This window comes from Papio anubis, chromosome 9 (assembly GCF_008728515.1).
Source record: "Papio anubis isolate 15944 chromosome 9, Panubis1.0, whole genome shotgun sequence".
NCBI classification, from domain to species: Eukaryota; Metazoa; Chordata; class Mammalia; order Primates; family Cercopithecidae; genus Papio; species Papio anubis.
Window position 1 is genome coordinate 126387286 of NC_044984.1, and position 19067 is coordinate 126406352.

General features: G+C 44.7%; 1 protein-coding gene across 1 annotated transcript in view; it reads left to right on the plus strand.

The window, feature by feature from the left end:
- The window catches only part of EP400 (E1A binding protein p400), a 129931-nt gene that overhangs the window by 37617 nt on the left and 73247 nt on the right, over positions 1-19067 (plus strand). The window contains exons 6-15 of the mRNA XM_031650941.1: positions 234-527; positions 1424-1609; positions 3663-3803; positions 4337-4415; positions 5125-5174; positions 5947-6004; positions 8646-8735; positions 16835-16942; positions 17924-18114; positions 18511-18688. Of these exons, the coding sequence (XP_031506801.1) occupies positions 234-527; positions 1424-1609; positions 3663-3803; positions 4337-4415; positions 5125-5174; positions 5947-6004; positions 8646-8735; positions 16835-16942; positions 17924-18114; positions 18511-18688 (1375 nt within the window). The remainder of the gene's footprint in view (positions 1-233; positions 528-1423; positions 1610-3662; positions 3804-4336; positions 4416-5124; positions 5175-5946; positions 6005-8645; positions 8736-16834; positions 16943-17923; positions 18115-18510; positions 18689-19067) is intronic.

A 19067-nucleotide genomic window follows, 5' to 3' on the forward strand; every position in this document is an offset into this window, starting at 1 on the left:
GTTCATGATGAAAACTCCTGTTTGGTTTTGTGGAAGTAGAAGGATGTATTATTTGTTTGTGGACACATTAGTGTTGGGCCGTGGATGTGATGTGATTTGTTTGCGTGCATTGTCGTGGAGTGGAAGGTACTGGCAGTGTGCGTCTCTGATGCTGTGGGTGCTCTGGTATTTGGCACCGTGGGCTGCCCTGACATCTTTTCTTCACCTTGCTCCACTTGTGCTCTGCCCTTTAGACGGTGGCATCGACAAGGCTCCCTGTGGACCCTGCCCCGCCCTGCCCACGGCCTCTGCCCACCTCTTCTACCTCGTCCCTGGCACCTGTGAGTGGCTCCGGCCCAGGACCCTCACCTGCTCGGTCCTCGCCAATAAATAGACCCTCCTCAGCAACCAACAAGGCACTGTCTCCAGTCACTTCCCGGACCCCAGGGGTGGCGGCATCTGCCCCCACCAAACCACAGAGTCCTGCTCAGAATGCCACCTCGTCCCAAGACAGTTCTCAGGATACGCTGACAGAACAGATAACGCTGGTAAGCATGCTTAAGAAAGTTGTAAAATGTACTCCAGTCGGTGAAGCACATTTAGTTTTAATTGTCAAGAATGTGATAGGGTAAAACTGAATGCCTGGTCAATTCAACATGGCTTGGGAATCAGTAGAGACAAGATGAAAACCAAGGGTTAGCGTTTTCTGTTGGAAGCAGACTCATGGAGGAAGTCTGTGTTTTTGTGATAAAACCTGCAGTCTTGGGCTGCTTTCATACGGGCAGTAGACGAGGGTGGGAGAGGTCATGTGTAGGAGTCAGGCTGAGAGGGACAAGCTTGAACGCTGGGGCCCTGCAGGCTGTGAGGTCCCTGCAGCCACTGGTCTGCAGCCCTGTCTTTGAGAGTCACTACCCAGCCCTTAGCACTTACTTTGGGTTGGATGACTAAGCATTTATTTTGTTCAACTTCATTAGGGGAATTAAAAGAATCGTGTATCAAAATAGAGTGTTACAAACCCCATGTTCCCCATTATCTGATTTTATCACAGTGATCAATATGCAGCTAGTCTCATTTCGTTTATTCCACTCCCTTCCAGATTATTTAGAAGCAAATTCCAGGCATCCTATGGTTTCCCTTGTAAGCACTTTGGTAGAAACGTAAGGTTTTAAAGTTTTAGTCTGTTTTATAGAGCTGGGGCAGGACAGTTGCTCCAGCTTCTTTTAAGGCTCCTGGAAAGGTCACACGCTCCTCAACTTCTCCTAGAACCACTTTGACCTTTGTGTTTGAGTCTTACCTTTGATATTAAACTGGGACCTTGAGCTTTCTGTCTTCCTAGTGCCTGACTGAGCCTTTTACATAATAGGGCTTCAGATTTCTGGTGTGTGAGTTGGTGGAACACACTCATCACATGCCGACCCCACCATCCCCCGTATATCACCTGCAGGAGAACCAGGTGCATCAGCGCGTCGCGGAGCTGAGGAAAGCAGGTCTGTGGTCCCAGAGGCGTCTACCGAAGCTGCAGGAGGCCCCACGGCCCAAGGCCCACTGGGACTATCTGCTGGAGGAGATGCAGTGGATGGCCACAGACTTTGCCCAGGAGAGGAGGTGGAAGGTGGCCGCTGCGAAGAAGGTGGGTTGGAATGTGTGGAGCTGCTGTGCTGTGTGCGTTGGTGGGAGCTCGAGTTTGCGGTGCTGTAAATGGTGGGCAGGACTCCAGACCCACTTTTTTTTCTTATTTTTTTTCAGACAGGGTCTCGCTCTGTTGTCCAGGCTGGAATGCCCAGCTAATTTTTGTGTTTTTTGCCACATTACCCAGACGGGTCTTGAATCCTGGGCTCAAGCGATTGCTCGCTTCAGCTTCCTGGAGTGCTGGGATTGCAGGTGTGAACCACCGTGCTGGCAGACTCACTCTGAAGACCTTGACTTGTGAAGTCTGGGAAGGAGATTTCCCTGTTGTTTGGAGAATAACTGTGCCGTCTAATTAAGTCTGAGGTGGTGTCTTCAGAGCCCAGCATGCATTGTTGGAATCAAGCCTGTGCTCCCGCACTTCTGCACTGGTGTGGATTTAGCTTCCTTTTGTTGCCTGGCTTTGCCTGCCAGTTGGAGTTAGGATATCTCCAGTGCCACAGGTCCAGGCTGGTGGCTGGGGCTGTTCAGGGAGCCGAGAGGCTGAGAGTTAGAAGGCCCCTGGTGTCAGTCAAGGGGCAGCAAGGGGCTGTCCCAGGCTTTCCTGCCTGGCCGCACCACCTCCTGCTCTTCCTCCTGGGCTTCTAGTCTAGCTTTCTCTTTAGTTTCGGCTGAGAATTTATTTTCTCCTAACTGTTGCCAAAGCAGGTGCAGAGTCCTTGGAAGACTCTGGAGGCCCTACTGCTAACACTAGAAAAGTGAGAACAAGTGGTCGATTTCTAGAAACCCCAGGCTTCAGTGGGAAGCAGCTGTACTTTCACTGTGTGAACAGCCGTGGCCCTTCTTTGTCTTCCTTGTTACCGTGTCGCCGCCTCTGTTTCTTGGGCTGTAGGGTCCTTGTTCATATTTTCTGTACTCTTAAGGCTGTGGCCTCGTGCTCTGTCCCCTGCCTTGTCCACTCCCTACCCTGAATTCTCCCCCTTGCTCTCTTCATGTTGGTTAGGCAGAGAAAAGCTGAGACCACAGGGTGAGAACTGTGGGGTTCTGAGGGTCAGGGGTCTCAAGTCAGATTCATAGGCATTTCAGAAAAACCCAGATTCTTCCTTAAACCAGCCTTTCCACAAAGATAGTCCTGAACATGGTGGACACCAGGCTGGACAGGGCAGGGGGCCAGACATGTGTAGATGCCAGGCTGGACATGTGGATGTCAGGCTGGATGGATGGGGGCTGGCTGATGGGCTGGAGTGGGAGCTGGTGGTGTTGGCTGAAGAGCAGTGCAGGACCTACAGGGCGCAGGCCAGGGCCATCTCGCAACAGCTGAGTGATGCACCTGCAGCCAGGCCTGCCCCTCCCTGTGCCTCCTGCCTCTCGCTGGGGTATACAGGGAGAGGCCGCAGACCAGCCCACCCTGATCAGGGCCTGTATTGACAACAGTGAGCCCCGCTGGAGGCTGAGTGGGAGCACGGCGTGTGCGCAGAGTCCGGGTGGTGGTTGAGCACATTTCCATCGCTAGAACAGGCGTGGGGGTTACAGCCATTGTGCTCTCAGGGCTCTGGAGCTTTTCTCATCTTAATTCTCTCTACCTATTTGAGGTTCTGTTGGTGGGTATGTGGAGTGTCTAAACTTTTAGAAAGCAGTTTGACAATTTAAAGCAAAAGCTTTAAAAATGTGAATTATCCCAGCCCAATAATTTCTGTAACTGGTGCAGCATTCATGAAATGAGATGCTGACTCATGTTTATTGCATGGAGAGATGTTAATCATCTATTAAACAGGGAAGGAAGATTATAGCACAATACGGTATTCTAGTTTTGAGAAAAATAATGTGTATTTAGTGAAAAAAATAAAAACACTTTCTAGAAAAGTCAAGCAAAATATTGTTAGTGGTTTTTGCTGGTAGTCCTATTTCTCCTAATCCACCTTAAGAGCATACAAGAATGTATATGGCAGTGAATTGTATAAATTTTAGCCTGAGAAGATTTTTAAAAAGTTACATATCCTTTTTTTCCCAACATGACATAGAGTAAAACATACAATTCTTGCACTTTTATTCACCAGCTCGTTAGAACTGTGGTGCGCCATCATGAGGAGAAGCAGCTCCGTGAAGAAAGGGGGAAGAAGGAAGAGCAGAGCAGACTGAGGCGGATAGCCGCCGCCACGGCCCGCGAGATAGAGTGCTTTTGGTCGAATATCGAACAGGCGAGTGCCGCAGTTTTCATGGGGTCCTAAGAGTTAGCCTGTCGGAGCTGGTGAGGCTGCTTCCCGAGACCAGAGCTTAGTACCTTGCTTAGGAAGCTTTCGAGCGCCAGAGCCGGCAATGTGTGCACTCTCCTGGACTGTTGCTCGTTGGCCTTTGAATGAGCTGCTCATGCCTCCGTCTGTCTTGCACGGTTGATGCACTTCAACTGTGGCCGCCCTCTGAGGTGCTTCATGCCGTGGAGGGCCTCTGGGCGTTGTTGTTTCAGGGTTAGCGTAAGTCACCATCATGGTTACTTCTAGAGCGGCCGCTTGGTCGCTCGCTTTCCTTTTTTGAAATTTTAATTCTTATCTCACCACCTAATAGAACCTGGGCAGGATGTAGTTAGTATGAAATAAATGAAAAAGCACCAAACTGACGAGGCTGGAAAACACTGTTTTTAGACTCTGCTTATGTGTGTTAGTGTTTTGTATGCAGAATGTCTGTAATTCCCATCCTTAGTAACGTCCTTATTCATTTAATCCTTTGCATTTAGGTTGTGGAAATAAAACTACAAGTAGAATTAGAAGAAAAAAGGAAGAAAGCCTTAAATTTACAGAAACTTTCCAGGAGAGGTATGACCCTTTATAAAAAGGCTTATTACCACTGCTTGGGTGGTACTTTGTTCGGATTCTTTTCTCAGCAGGCAGTCTCCTGGCACTGTGGCTTCCCACAGAGGACATCTGCTCATCAGCCAGCTGCCTGATTGTTACATTTCTCTTTGTGTGGCCATCCTAGTTTTATGCTTCAGTGCTTTTGAGATGTGCTGGTGTGAGTCAGCACCCCCAAGTTGATAAACTCTGGGACACAGAACTGGGGTTCAGTCCCTGGACAGTGAGTGAGGAGCTCCTTGAGGCATTTGCCATGCAGGAGGATCCCTGGGTGCCTGGCTGGGTGACGCCTCCATGTCATTCTTCCTTTGATATTTCTTCAGCAGCTGCCTCCACTTGTTATGTGCCCCTCCACTTAGGATATGCGCAGCACCAGTGGCGGCAGCATTCACTGTTTCGTTTGCCTCTGAGGATGCCCCCAGGAGGGTGGGCACTGTGTTTCCCCGTTATTGATGAGGAACCTGAGGCTGAGAGGTGGCTGCTGCTGAAAGGCATAGAGCCACAAGATAGTAAAAACCACTGCCCTGCGTGATGAGGAGGAAGAGGCAGAACTCAACGTGTCCCTCCTTTCCCTGCACGTGGGTGGAGGCAGCAGGACCCTGCCTGGAAAGCAGAGGCGCCCTCGCCAAGCATGGGGGGTCTTGGGAATGAACTGTGCTTCTTGTCTCTCTAGGGAAAGAATTGAGACCTAAAGGATTTGATGCACCCTGTAAGCTCCTCTGCGCCTGGGGTTGTCGCTGTACTGTGTTCTCTGGTGTAAGTTTGGGGTTGTCGCTGTAATTGTGTTCCCTGTAAGTTTCTAGCCAGCTGTACTGTGTGTGAGGAGTGGAAGCCGCTCCAGTGGAGTGGGCCTTTTCATTCTCATCCAGAGGAATTTATAGGCTGTGACTATTACTCCCCTTTCTTTTTTTTTTTTGAGACGGAGTCTCTGTCGCCCAGGCTGGAGTGAAGTGGCATGATCTCAGCTCACTGCAGCCCTACTTCCTCCCAGGTTCAAGCAGTTCTCCGGGCCTCAGTCTCCCTGAAAGTAGCTGGGACTACAGGCGACACTGCCAGGTCTCGCTAATTTTTTTTGTATTTTGTAGAGATGGGGTTTCACCATCGCTGCCCAGGCTGGGTCTCCAAACTCTTGAGCTCTGTAGCATTCCGTCCGGGCCTTGGCCTCCCCAAAGTATAGGGATTACAGGCATGAGCCACTGCGCCCGGCCTATTAATCCCTTTCATTATAGACTCAGTCTACTTTGAAAATATACTGGTGCTTTATAGCCTTGGTCTCACGTGCGTTGTTAATTTGGCAGTGACAGCTGAACACAGTGAGCATTGATCATGTCCTTGCTCCCTGACTGCCCTGCCCTGACCCGACCCCAGATGGAGGCTAAGGGCGGCCCAGCAGGCTTGCCCTGGGGCTTTCCGCTGTCCCATGGACACTTCTGTCTTGGTTTCCCATTCTGAGTGTTTGGATCTCATGCTTGTGGTTTTTCTTTCTTTCTTTCAGGATTCAGGAATATCTGGAAGAAAAAGAAAAGCTAGCATATCTTTGACTGATGACGAAGGTCTGTTCCCCCTCAGTGCCATCTTTGTTGTCTGCAGCGCTGCTGATGAGATCACACAGAGCTGTGGCGACTTGGGGTTTAGTCTTGTCATCTTCAGCTGGTTGGAAAGTTCAACTTTTGTATTTATCCAGATGTCTCCCAGTGTATAGAGTACTTTTTGGTATCTCTAGAACACTTGGGATGTTTTCTGGAGCAACATGGTTGTATCTGCTTTTGTGAGGTTTGGAAACTTGGGTGCATCTTGGAGAGTGTTGGGGCCCCATGCTTCTGTGGCACAGGGCCAAGCTTTTTCCTGTCCTCGAGAAGTGGCCCTGGTATGTCCTGTGGTAGACCCATGGTTGCCAGCCATTGGGATTTCAGGAGAAACTCATGTGAATTTTAGATGTTGGCACCTCGTTCAGATGAGAACAGATACCTGAGCACTGGGTGTGTGAGCTGGGGACAGCCCCGGCCACGACCTATTTCCAAACCCATGTGGATTGCGTACAGAAGTCCTCAGGACTAGAGTGGATTTTTAGAGACAGAGTGGAGAGCAGGAGTAGAGAGGCTGGAGAAACTTTCTTGGGTGTTTGTGTGGCGGTTCCTGTCAGGTGCCAGGTGAGGCCTGCAGTTTCTCCTTCGGCTCTTTGATCAGCATCAGGGTGGGTTTATTGGCTTGATTTGGTGAAGTGTGTTAACTTTTCCAAATTTTTGAAGATTGATCTTTGGTATGTATTGATTTTTATTTGGAAGTCAATAGGGAGTTTGACCAGATTGTTGGCATGAAACTGGCGATATTCAGGTCTGCTGCATATGACAGAAACGAAACAGCAATGTGGCAGATGAGTGAGGAGCCTGCGGGCACATGGCCCAGCACTGGCACGGCATTGTGGTGGCATTTTCAGGCCCCTGCCAAGCGATTCTCTTGCCTCAGCCTCTGGAGTAGCTGAGACTACAGGCACGGATCACTATGCAGCTAATTTTTGTATTTTTAGTAGAGACAGAGTTTCACCATGTTGGCCAGGCTGGTCTCAAACTCCTGACCTCAGGTGATCCACCTGCCTCAGCCTCCCAAAGTACTGGGATTAAAGGTGTCAGCCACCACACCTGGCCTGGTGCTGAATTCTAGATAATACCATCCTGCACTGGGGATGGATTGAACCCTGGCCTTTCAGACAACAAGAGAAGCACAACCGAGTACCGTAGGTTTGTGTCTTTCTTGTTACCTGGAAAAGGATTAGGTCATTTCTTCATGAAGAACACCTTTTCTCTGGCCTGTACTCTGGTACCTGCGGTTGGCTTTATGTAGATTGACATCTCCACTTTCCTTATTTTCTCACATTCTCAGGAGCACATTTGTGTACAGTCATGTGTTTCTTAACAATGGGTATATATTCTGAGAGATGCATTGCTGGGCAATTTTGTTGTTACGTGAATGTACAGAGTACTCACTGAAACCTAGATGGTGCAGCCTGTGCCGCCGGCTACAAACCTACACACACGTGACTCTCCTGAATACTGTGGGTAATTGGAATATAGTGGTATTTGTGCATCTAAACATATCTTGACATAGATAAGCTAACATAAAGATACAGTATTACAGTCTTACAGGGTCCCATTGCATATGCGGTCCGTTGTTGGCAGAAACGTCGTTATGTGGTGCTCAACTGTATTGAAACAGACCTTTATTTGGCTTCTATTTAATGCCTAAAGATGTCTTAGGATAACTCAGAGAAGGCCAAATTAACCGCCCGAGGTCTTCTTCACTTTTCTTTTCCAAAGCTCTCCACTCTGGAAACCAAGTGATCAGAAGGCAGAAGGAATGGCAGAAGGCGTTTCCAAGAAGAGGAGATGGCCAGGCCTGTCGTGAGCCGCCAGGGTGTCGAGTACAGTCAGAAAAGGCAGCACCCGGAGGCCCAGTGACTTGTGTGGTTGGGGTCAGGTGCCTAGGCCTTCTTGGTGGGCAGTGGGGGTCTTGTAGTGAAGAAATGAGGAGTTTCGATGGTGGGAAGGGAGAGATGTTACGTTAGATTGTGAGAAGAAAAGTTAAGAGCCAGCTGAGAGGAGAGACGGTGCAGGCCCCCAGGTGGGGAGAGGATCCGTGGACAGAGGGAGTTTGGCTGTGGGGATGCTGGTTGCTGCTCTTTTCTCTGCCAGGAGCCAAGATCTCTATGGCGAGTGAGGTGTGAGGTTCAGGGCTGGAGGGCTGAAGAGAGCGGAGCGGGCTTGAGCTGGTGATTGTGGAGGACAGGAGAGCCAAGGATAGTGTCAGGCTGATGTGGCTGGGCCTCATGAGATGGGCGATGGCGATGATGAGTTCACAGTGATCCCGGATGGCATGCTTGTGGGCTTTCCACAGTGGGGCTCTGCAGGAAGGTAGGAGGGTTGACAGCATTCCATATGTTGGCCTGAAGAAGGTCTGCCATGTGTGGAAAAACCAGGGCTGTCATTCACAGCCTGAAATGGAAGGGGAAATACGCTTCCAGTTTCCTGCTCATTTAATTAAATGATCATTTCCAAATTTAACCTGAGAAGTTTAAAAGCTCAGTTTCAATTTCTTTAATAGCTATGCAAAATAATTTCAAAGCCTTATGGTGTATAATGAGTAACAGCCATGCAAGTGGTGTTGCCTCTCAGTGACGCTCGCTGATAACCATTTTAGTGGACGACGAAGAGGAAACAATTGAAGAGGAGGAAGCAAACGAAGGCGTTGTGGACCACCAAACAGAACTTTCTAATTTAGCCAAGGAAGGTAGGCTGTTGCTACCTTATTAAACATTCAGTAGGTGCAAAGAAACATTTAAAACGTGTGAGATGTGAATAATAATACATTGAGGCAGCAGTGCCTGTTTTATGGAAAACAGTCCCTGTGTGCCTCCTGCTGCTCTCTCTCCTGACCTGGAGATCCTGGCCCTCCGGGGTTGTGTGTAGGACTCTGCTCTGACTGTTTTTTTTCCCTGCCACCTGCATGTGTCTCCCTGAATGTACTGTTGGTCTTGCATGTGTGAGAGCTTCGTATGAACGAATCCCACCACAGCCTGACGGGCTTGCTGTCTCTACTCAGCCTGTGTGTCCTGAGTTCAGCCGCAGTGTTATGTGTTGCTGTCAGTGCATTCATTGTCTTTGCCAGGCAGTATTTTTTTTGTAAATATGTCACTGACTATGTTTTGTGCTGTTAGTGGCCATTCACCTGGTTCCCTGTGTTTGCTGTGAGCATTCTCCTGTTCCCCAGGCACGTGTGCATGAGTGGCTTGCCTGTGATCAGGGGCAGGAGAGTAACTGTTGTTTAGAGTGGGTGTGCCAAACTCCACATCTCAGGTAGGAACTCTTTTTTAAAAAATGAATTATATATATTTAATTTTATTGCTATTCTTTCATTGCTGTCACACATCTCAGGAACTCTTGGTATTGTCTGCCACTCTGGGGATAAAAAGTGGTATCTCCTTGTGGTTTTAAGTTGCACTTCTCTAATAACTGATGAAGTGAAGCATCTTTTCATGTTTCTTCCTTTGTTCATTTTGGCTCAGTTTGGTGTTTTCTTTCCGTATTGACTTGTTGGTGATGGTCTTTATATATTCTGGACATGAATTCTTGGTCAGTTCTGTGTTGCAGTGATATTTTCCCAGTTAGTGGTGTGTCTTTTCACTCTTTGCAGTACCTTTTGATGAAAGGTGTTCTTAATTTCAGCATACATAAAGTCCTCATTTCATGTTGTCAATGAGTTCCTGGAAACTGCAACTTGAAGTGAAATGGCGTTACATTAATGTTGTTTTATTATAGCCATGAGGAAAAAACATCGGTTTGTTATGCAGTTGACCATTGAGCAATGTGGGGATTAAGAGTGCCAGCCCGCCCCCGCCACCTGCACTGTTGAAAATTTGCATATAGCTGTTGACTCCTCCGAAACGTACTAACAGCTGACTGTTGACTGGAAGCCTTATCAATAATATGAAACAGTTGATGAACACTTATTTTATGTGGTTTTTTTTCTTTTTCTTTTCTTTTTTTTTTTTTTTGAGACACAGTCTCACTCTGACACCCAGGCTGGAGTGAGTGGCGGACCACAGCTCACTGCAGCCTTGACTTGGACTCAGACGATCCTTCCACCTCAGCTCCCGAGTAACTGGGACTGCAGGTGCACGCTACCATGCCCACCTGATTTTTGTGTTTTTTGTAGATATGGGATTTCACCGTGTTGCTCAGGCTAGTCCCAAACTCCTGGGCTCAAGTGAGCCTCCAGTCTTGGCTTCACAAAGTGCTGGGTTTACAGGTGTGACCCATTGTGCCTGGCCTATTTTATATGTTATGTATATTTAATATTATGTACTGTATTCTTACAACAAAATAAGCTAGAGAAAAGAAAATGTTGTTAAAAAATAAAGAAGAGAAAATACATTTACTATGAAGTGGAAGTGGATGATTATAAAGGTCTTCATCCTCGTCATCTTCACGTTGCGTAGGATAAGAAGGTAGTGGGGTAGGGGGAAGGGGAGGGGTTGGTCCTGCTGTGGATAGAGGACCCTCACAGTTCCAACCCAGGTTGTCCACCGATCAGCTATACATCATTTTGCTCAAAGTTACAATTTCCAAGAACCAACCTATTGATGATGTTTAGTGAGGACTTACTGTAGTTGAATTTGTCAGTCTTGTTCACAAGGATATATCATCTAGAATTTTTCTGCTTTACTCTTACATTGTGAAATGAGTGCAGTTTCCCTTTTTTCCCCCAAATGTATGTTTGGAAAGTCATATTGAAAAGCCCATCTTTTCCCCACTGATCTTCAATGCCAGCTCAGACATAAAACAAGTTTCCTTTTATGCACGGCTCTTTCTGGGATCTTTATTCTTTTATTGGAAAACTTGTGCCAGTCTGTACTGATGCCACACTGTCTTTCTTACTGCAGCTTTATAATAGTTCCCGATGTCTGGTCAGGTAGGTTCTCTGCCTTGCTCTGCGTTGGGAGGATCTTGTCTGTTTGGCGGCTATTTCAGATCCGTGCTAGAAGCAGCTCATCAAGCTTCACAGAAAAACCTATTGGGAATTTTTATTAGAATTTAATTGTATTAATGGATGCTTTGTGAGAATTGCCATCTTTATGAAGTTCAGCCTTTCCAGTCTATGGTGAAAATACAGTTCTCCGTTCAGCTAGGTCTTCCTAAATAGCTTTCCATGAAATTTGATGATTGTGTCTCTTTTGTTAAATTTAATTCTAGGTACTATATATTCTTAAAAGTTGTGCCAAGTGGTATATTTTCTAAAATTGTATTTTAAATATATTGCTGATACGTGTCAGTGCAGTCGATTTTGTTTCTCTTATACTCAGCAACTTTTCTTTTTTTTTTTTGAGACGGAGTCTCACTCTGTCGCCCAGGCCTGATCTCAGCTCACTGCAAGCTCCGCCTCCCGGGTTTACGCCATTCTCCTGCCTCAGCCTCCCGAATAGCTGGGACTACAGGCGCCCGCCACCGCACCCGGCTAGTTTTTTGTATTTTTTAGTAGAGGCGGGGTTTCACTGTGTTAGCCAGGATGGTCTCCATCTCCTGACCTCGCGATCCGCCCGTCTCAGCCTCCCAAAGTGCTGGGATTACAGGCTTGAGCCACCGCACCCAGCCAACTTTTCTGAACTCTGTTCATTAATTCTTTGCATACAGTCTTGTATGCAAAGTCTTTGTATACTTCTCTAAAGAAAGAGTTTTTCCTTTATAATCCTTATTCCTTTTATACTACCTTTTCTTGCCATTTTGTGCTTGGTGGGACTTTCAGTACAGTGTTGAGTTCATGCTAGTGGTGGACAACTTTGGCTTTTTCTTGCTTTGAAGGGGAACACTTTCGGTAGAAAGGCAGAGTGTTAGAGTGTTGAGTCATAATTGCATGGTTCAAACCTAATGTTTGTTGCCTACTGACCCCATGGCCTCGGTCAGGTTGTCTAAGCTCTCCGTGGTGTTTTTCTCAGTTGTAAATGGGATAACCGGGGTTGTTCTGAGGATCTACAGTGTGTGGAAGCCTTGGCCTGACGTGTCCTATGGAGTGCTCTTCACTGCTGCTCTCAGGATGACTGTGATGATACGTTTAGTGTTTCCAGAATGGACATGGTGTATAGAGTTTTTGTAAATATTTTTATAAGATTAATGAAGTTCGTATCTACTCTTCAGTGTTTCTGTTGTAGATGGGTATTGCATGCTTTGTTTGTTTTTTTTGACAGAGTCTTGCTTTGTCGCCTAGGCTGGAGTGCAGTGGCGTGATCTCAGCTCACTGCAACCTCCGCCTCCTGGGTTCAAGCGATTCTCCTGCCTCAGCCTCCTCAGTAGCTGGGATTATAGGCACCTGTCACCACACCTGGCTATTTTTTAATATTTGTAGTAGAGACAGGGTTTTGCCATGTTGCCCAGGCTGGTCTCCAACTCCTCACCTCAGGTGATCTGTCCACCTGAGCCTCCCAAAGTGCTGGGGTTACAGGTGTGAGCCACCGCGCCTGGCCCTTGTGCATTAAATTGAGGAATATGACTTTTTCTTTTCTTCATAGTCAATTTTGATAGTCACTTTTCTAAGAATTTCTTTATTTCATCTAAATTTTAAAATTTATTGGCATACATTGTCAATAACTTCTCCTTACAGTGTTTCCGATCTTGGCTACGTTTGTACATATGTCCCTTCTTTCCCCTAATACTGTGTATTTAAGCCTCTGTTTTCTTGATAGTCTTGTCAAAAGTTTGTCAGTTTCTTTTTTTTTTTTTTTACCTGACGCCTGTGTATTGTTTTCTGTTTTGTTTCTGCCCTTAGTATTTCTTTTTTAAAAACATCTTTTTCTGAGTTTTTAACTTGGATGACTAACTTACTAATTTTCATTAGCTCATTAATATAAACATTTAAGGGTCTGAATTTTTCTGTAATACTGCTTTAGCTGAATATCATGCTTATTATTCAGTTTTAAATATTTTCTGATTTCCCCTATATATATATTTTTTTTATTGACTTGTAAGTTATTTAGAAGGATGTTTCTTAATTTCCAAATAATACAGGGTTTTCAATATATATTTTTACTATTATTCTACATTAATTGCATTTTGATCAGACAGTGGATTTATGGGATTCTTACTGATCTGGATTTTGTTGAGGTGGGTTTTGAATGGACCAGTTTATAAACATTCCATACATGCTTTAAAACAACATGAATTCATCAGGTTATGGTACCCTTTTCTCTCTGAGTCCACCAGGTAGAACTTGTTGATTGCATTATCCGATTCGTCTTATCCTTAACTGATTTTTTGTCTTCTTGCTCTATCAATTACTAAGAGAAGTATGTTAAAATTTTCCATTATGATAATGAGTACCTGTTTCTCCTTAAGTTTCTGTCAAGTTTTCATTGTATGTATTTTGAGGCTATGTTAGTATGTGCATATATAGATTTAGGATTGTTATCCTGTTACCTCATTTTTACTTGGTTCTAGATAATGTTATCACATCTGTTTTCTATTTGATGAGTTCTCTTTTAAGCTCTTCCTAGTCTTTCGTTAACCCATTGATTAAGTGTTAAATTCCAGTTACCAGTTTGTTTTAAGACATTCCCAATGGTTTTTAAGAAAACCTACATGAAATTTTAAAATTATCTCTTGCTGTGTGTTCACACTTTCAGTCTTCTCTTTTATTTCTTCAGATATAAAATTTTATAATCTGTGCCTGATAATTGCATGGGTGACGTTTTTGCAGGTCTGATTCTGCTGTCGTTTATGAATCCTGGTTTCTGCTGATGGTACATTGTTTCCTAGTGTACTTTGTGATTTTTGACAATTTATTGGAAGTTTATTGTGGCAGTTATTTTAGGCCTGACACTGAGGGAGTTTCCTCTAGAGGGAGTTTCTGTTAACTTCTAATCTGTGTTCTTTTATAAAGCATGTCTCTTGTAAACAGCTTGTAGTTGGTCTTCTCTGCCCTCCAGTTTATTCTAACATCCCTGTGTCTCTAAATTGGAGTGTTTAGTACGTTTGTATTAAATTTAAGCCTGTTCTATTAATAATTGGGCCTAGATCTATCATAATTTAAAATTTTATTTTGTGTTTTCTCACCTGTTCTTTAGTCATCTCTTTCTGGTTAAAGCATCAGTCAAGTATTTAGTTACTTCATTTCCTCTTCTCTGTTAGCTTTCTGTGTTCTTGTTGCGATGGCTATCTGATCGTGGTGTGCGTTCTTGACTTACTAGATTACCTGTTAAATCAGCGCTGTATACTGTATACTCTCTCTGGGGCAGAGTTTGGGAGCAGCCTTGCTGGGTGGTTGTGGTGTAGGTCTCCTGTGAAGATGGTTTTCAGAAGGCTTGATGTGGCAGGCTGGAGGATGCCATTCCGGGCTGGTTCATTCTGCCAGCTGATGGGCTCTGTTGCATGCTGAGGGCAAGTTTAGTGTCCTCCTGACCTGGGGCTGGTGTCTCAGGGCAAGTGTCCATGTGGGAGCAGGATAGACACTGTAGTATCTCTTATAACTGAGTCTTGGAGTCACGTGCTGTCATTCTCCCAGATGGTGGTCACATCGGTCAGGCCAGGTCAGTGTGGGAGAGGCCAGGAGTAAACTGCAGGAGGTGGGTTCTCGGGCATCCCGTTGTCTTCATGGTGTCGAGCTGAATCCATGAACAGAGCCTCTCGTCAGGTCAAGGCTTCTTTCATGGTCTTCAGGAGCTTGTGAGAGCTTTCTTCACAGAGATGTGGTACATTTTTGAAAGTTTAATTCTAAGTATATTTAGCTCTTCATATCCATGGTTTCAGATCCATGAATTTGATCAACTACAGATATAAAATATTTACCAAAAACAAAACAAAGCAAAACAGTAAAAAATAATAATACAGCTGGGTGTGGTCGCTCACACCTGTAATCCTGGCTGCTTGGGAGACTGAGGCAGGATGATCACTTGAGCCCAGGAGTTCAAGTTCAGCCTGGGCAACATAGTAAGACCCCATTTCTAAAAAAACAAACAAACAAAAACAAACCAAACAGCCAACCAGAAAAATCCCCAAACCAAATAAGCCAAAATAACAGCACAACAATTACAAAAAAGATACAAAAAAAATAGTGTAACAACTATTTACATAGCATTCACATTGTATTAGGTATTATAAGTAACCTAGAGATGATTTAAAATATATGAGAGGATGTGTATAGGTTACGTGCAAATATACATTACTGTATATAAGGGACTTGAGCATCCTTGGATTGTGGTATCCGAGAGGGTCCTTGGAACCAACTCCTCAAGGATTCTGAGGGACAACTGTATTTAATTTTCTGTCTAAATGGGTTTTTTTTTCTTCTATTGCATTTTCTAACTCATTTATCTATGTGGAGGCTGATTTCTGTGTATTGTTTGTTCTGAGACACCTTACAGAATTCTCTTGTTATTGGAAGTTTCCAGTTGTTTGTCTTGTTTTTCCTACTTATATATAGCGTCATATGCTGTAGTGGTGCAGCCCAGCATTTTGCTCTGGAAGCATCAGACAGACAGGAAAGGTGAAGAACCTTGTTAGGAACACCATGGACACACCACCTGGATTCCACAGCCAACACTTAATACTTTCACTGGGCTCCATTACGTCTATGTCCATCAAGCCAGTGTGGCGAATGTTTAACATCCTGAGCAAATGAATTCAAAGGGTGTTTTGCTAGTCCCAAATGGGCAGTGCCTTTAACGTGGTCCTTGTAGGGGACTTGTCCATGGCATTTGTTTTTTTGACTCAACAGTCTTTATTTGACATAAAATATAGATGCAGAGAAGCTCACATATCACGAGTACACAGCCCAACTAAAGTGTTTTCCCCTGTTAGATCTACCACTGTGTGAACATTCTTTGAACAGAAATCTGGGTTTACATTTCTCATTCCTCTGGATAGACTCACTAAAGGGGGAAACGATGGGGTTGAGGGCATTGGATTCCAAAGCCCTTCAGCTTTCCGTGTTGATTTCCAGAAAAATCCAGCCAGTTTACGCCATTATCAGCAGCAAGTGAGAGTACCTAATTCATAACAGTTTCTCAGTGTTATGATTTTCAGGTGGTTGATAATTCTATACTAAACAAATTGTGCACTGATTTCCAGGGATAATCAATTAAAAAGTATTTCATTGCCCTTTATACTTTTGTGTATGTAACAGCTTCATATCCTTTGCCCATTGTGATTGGGGATTTAATGTGTGGTATTTTTTTTAAGCAATTAGGGTGAGTGTTTTTTTAAAAAAGCCTAACTATGTTTTATCATACTTTTTAACATTTTTGCTTTTTATTTTTTACTTTGATGTTTTATATTTTTATATATCATCTTCATCATTTATTTCCTATCAGTGGTGTTCATTTTTTACATTTTTATTTATTTGTCTATACTGTTACTGTTCATTTAGATTATTTCAGGTATTTTAAATCTTTTGTGAATACAGTTGAGTTTCTTTCAAAGATTCTCGTCTTTATAGAGAAAATATTTTATACATGTTTTAATTTGCATAAATTTCAGGGGTGCAAGTTCAGTGCTGTTCCCTGGCTGTACTGTGTTGTGGTGAAGTCTGGGTCTCTGGTATGTCATGACCCAAACGTGTGTTGCGCCTACTGAGTAATTTCTCATGATTCCCCTTGCACGCTCCAACAAAATAGTTTACACCTTTTATCAGTAATGGGCAACCATTTTAGTTTTTAGAAGAAACAAGTGTGCTTTCAGACATTGTAATTTTTTTCCAAGGAGTGATCTAAAGCCGGAAAAAGGAATACATGTGAGAGGAAGCCCCTTGCCCTTCTTACTGTGGTTTTCCTGGCCGCTGCTCCTTCCCAGTTCAAATGGCAGTTGTTCTAAAGTAACAGCCCTTGTGCCCTCAACCCTCTGCAGCTGAGCTGCCCCTCCTGGACCTGATGAAGCTGTACGAAGGCGCCTTCCTGCCGAGTTCTCAGTGGCCCCGGCCAAAGCCTGATGGGGAGGACACAAGTGGAGAGGAAGGTGCGCTACCAGCCTTTGGAAGAATTCAGGGTTAAAAGCAGAAGCCGGAATACTTACCAAGATTTCAAATAAGATTTAGAAAATTTCTTTTAGTTTGATAAAATAAAAAATTAGAAATATTTAATAAGTATCTTTATGTTGAATAGAATTTTGTTACATTCTGTGCTTTGATTAACCTGGCACAGCTATTGGGACACTTGATCATGTTGTGAAGGGTGTAAAATATTTTTCTCTAGATTTATAAACATCATTGTTTTATGGACCTATATAGCATGTTTATTCAGGCTGTGCTGTGTTTGTTTAACACATCAGTTTTGAGTAGTTTATTTTACTTATTAGACTTTCTAAACAGATGCACAGAGCATACCAGAAAAGGTCTGCCTTTCCTGCTCTCATTCCAGTTCTCGGGACAGTTAGCCCCCCGCATACAGTTCTTGGGACAGTTAGACTCCCGCATACAGTTTTTGGGTCAGTTAGACTCCTGCATACAAGTTGGGGAGGGGCCCACAGGAGCCCTGGGAAGCTCAGGCCTTTCCCGACCCCACACTGCTAGCAGGACCAGAGGAAGGAGTGGCGGGTTTGGTCTCCTCCCAGTTTCCCACATTTGGGAAAGCATTCTCCTTTTTTATTTCTTGGTGATAGAGGGGAGATCCCTAAACCTTGAAACACCTACATGTATCTCTCTGTGATACCAGCTCCTGATTGCTATGGAGACATTTTCCAAAATGCCAGACTATTTGGGGCAAATTATACTCTTGGAGGGCTTTCCGGAGTGGTCCTTGGTTTGATAGTTTCATAAGAGTTCTCTCCCATTTATCCAGATAGCATTGTTAGATATTTTGGATTCCAGGTAAAAAGTTATTGCCTAATTCTGTATTTGAAGTAGTTGGATTCTATAAACTTTTTCCTGTTTTAAAAAAAGGTTCAGATTTATAAAGGCCTCTCAGCAGCCCCCACTTCTCTGTTTTATTGTCGTTACAGATGCGGATGACTGTCCAGGCGACAGGGAGAGTCGCAAGGACTTGGTTCTCATTGACTCACTTTTCATCATGGATCAGTTCAAAGCTGCCGAGAGGATGAATGTCGGGAAGCCAAATGCCAAGGACATTGCGGACGTCACTGCGGTGGCTGAAGCCATCCTGCCCAAGGGCAGTGCTCGGGTCACAACCTCGGTGAGGCGCTGAGCTTTTCAAGTGTGGGATGGGCCTTTGAGAGACAGAGCACATAGCTTAGCCATGAGAAAAGCTTTTCCTCTTCCCAGTGAAGTGCTCTATCCCAACTACAGAGTTGTCAGAAAAAGCAATTCTTCATGTGCCTGTAGTCCCAGCTACTCAGGAGGCTGAGGCAGGAGGATTGCTTCAGCCCAGATGTTCAGGTGTTGAAGACCAGCTTGGGTGACATAGCGAGACTTGGTCTCCAAAAGAAGCACTTCTTCCTCTTCCTGTTTTCTGTAGATCATTTTTGTGGCTTCCTAATCGGTTTATAGTGTGACTTTGGTTTCAGTTTTTAGAAAAAGTTTGGTGATTGTTTTGACCAGAAGCCACTCTTTGATCTGTTCATCGCTGCAGGTCAAGTTTAATGCTCCGCCTCTGTTGTACGGGGCTCTCAGAGATTATCAGAAGATTGGCCTGGACTGGCTGGCCAAGCTCTACAGGAAGAATCTCAATGGCATATTGGCAGATGAAGCTGGACTGGGTAAAACAGTGCAGATCATTGCTTTTTTTGCCCACCTAGCTTGTAACGAAGGTAAGAGTTTGCTAGTTTTTTGAACAATACCTATTTGCTAAGACTTACCCATAGGCCAGTGTGTTTGATGGGAGTGTGGGGACTTGGCCATCTTATCTACTTCTTTGCTTCTGTCCTTTGACCTGAGCAAATTGAGGCTCAGAAGTATTCATTGTATGAATGAATAAAAAACTAGTTCACAGTTAACATCCAGTAACTATTAGTGAAAATCTAATACAATGCAGAGACTCATCAGGCTGTAACTGAACCTTGTGACTCCAGGGGTCAGGTCACCGTGCAGTGTGTGGGCAGCAGAGCAGGTGGTCCACTTCCCTTGCTGCTTCTAGACTGGCACGAACCCCGCTGTAGGGCTCTCAACTGTGTGGGGTGGTTTGTAGCA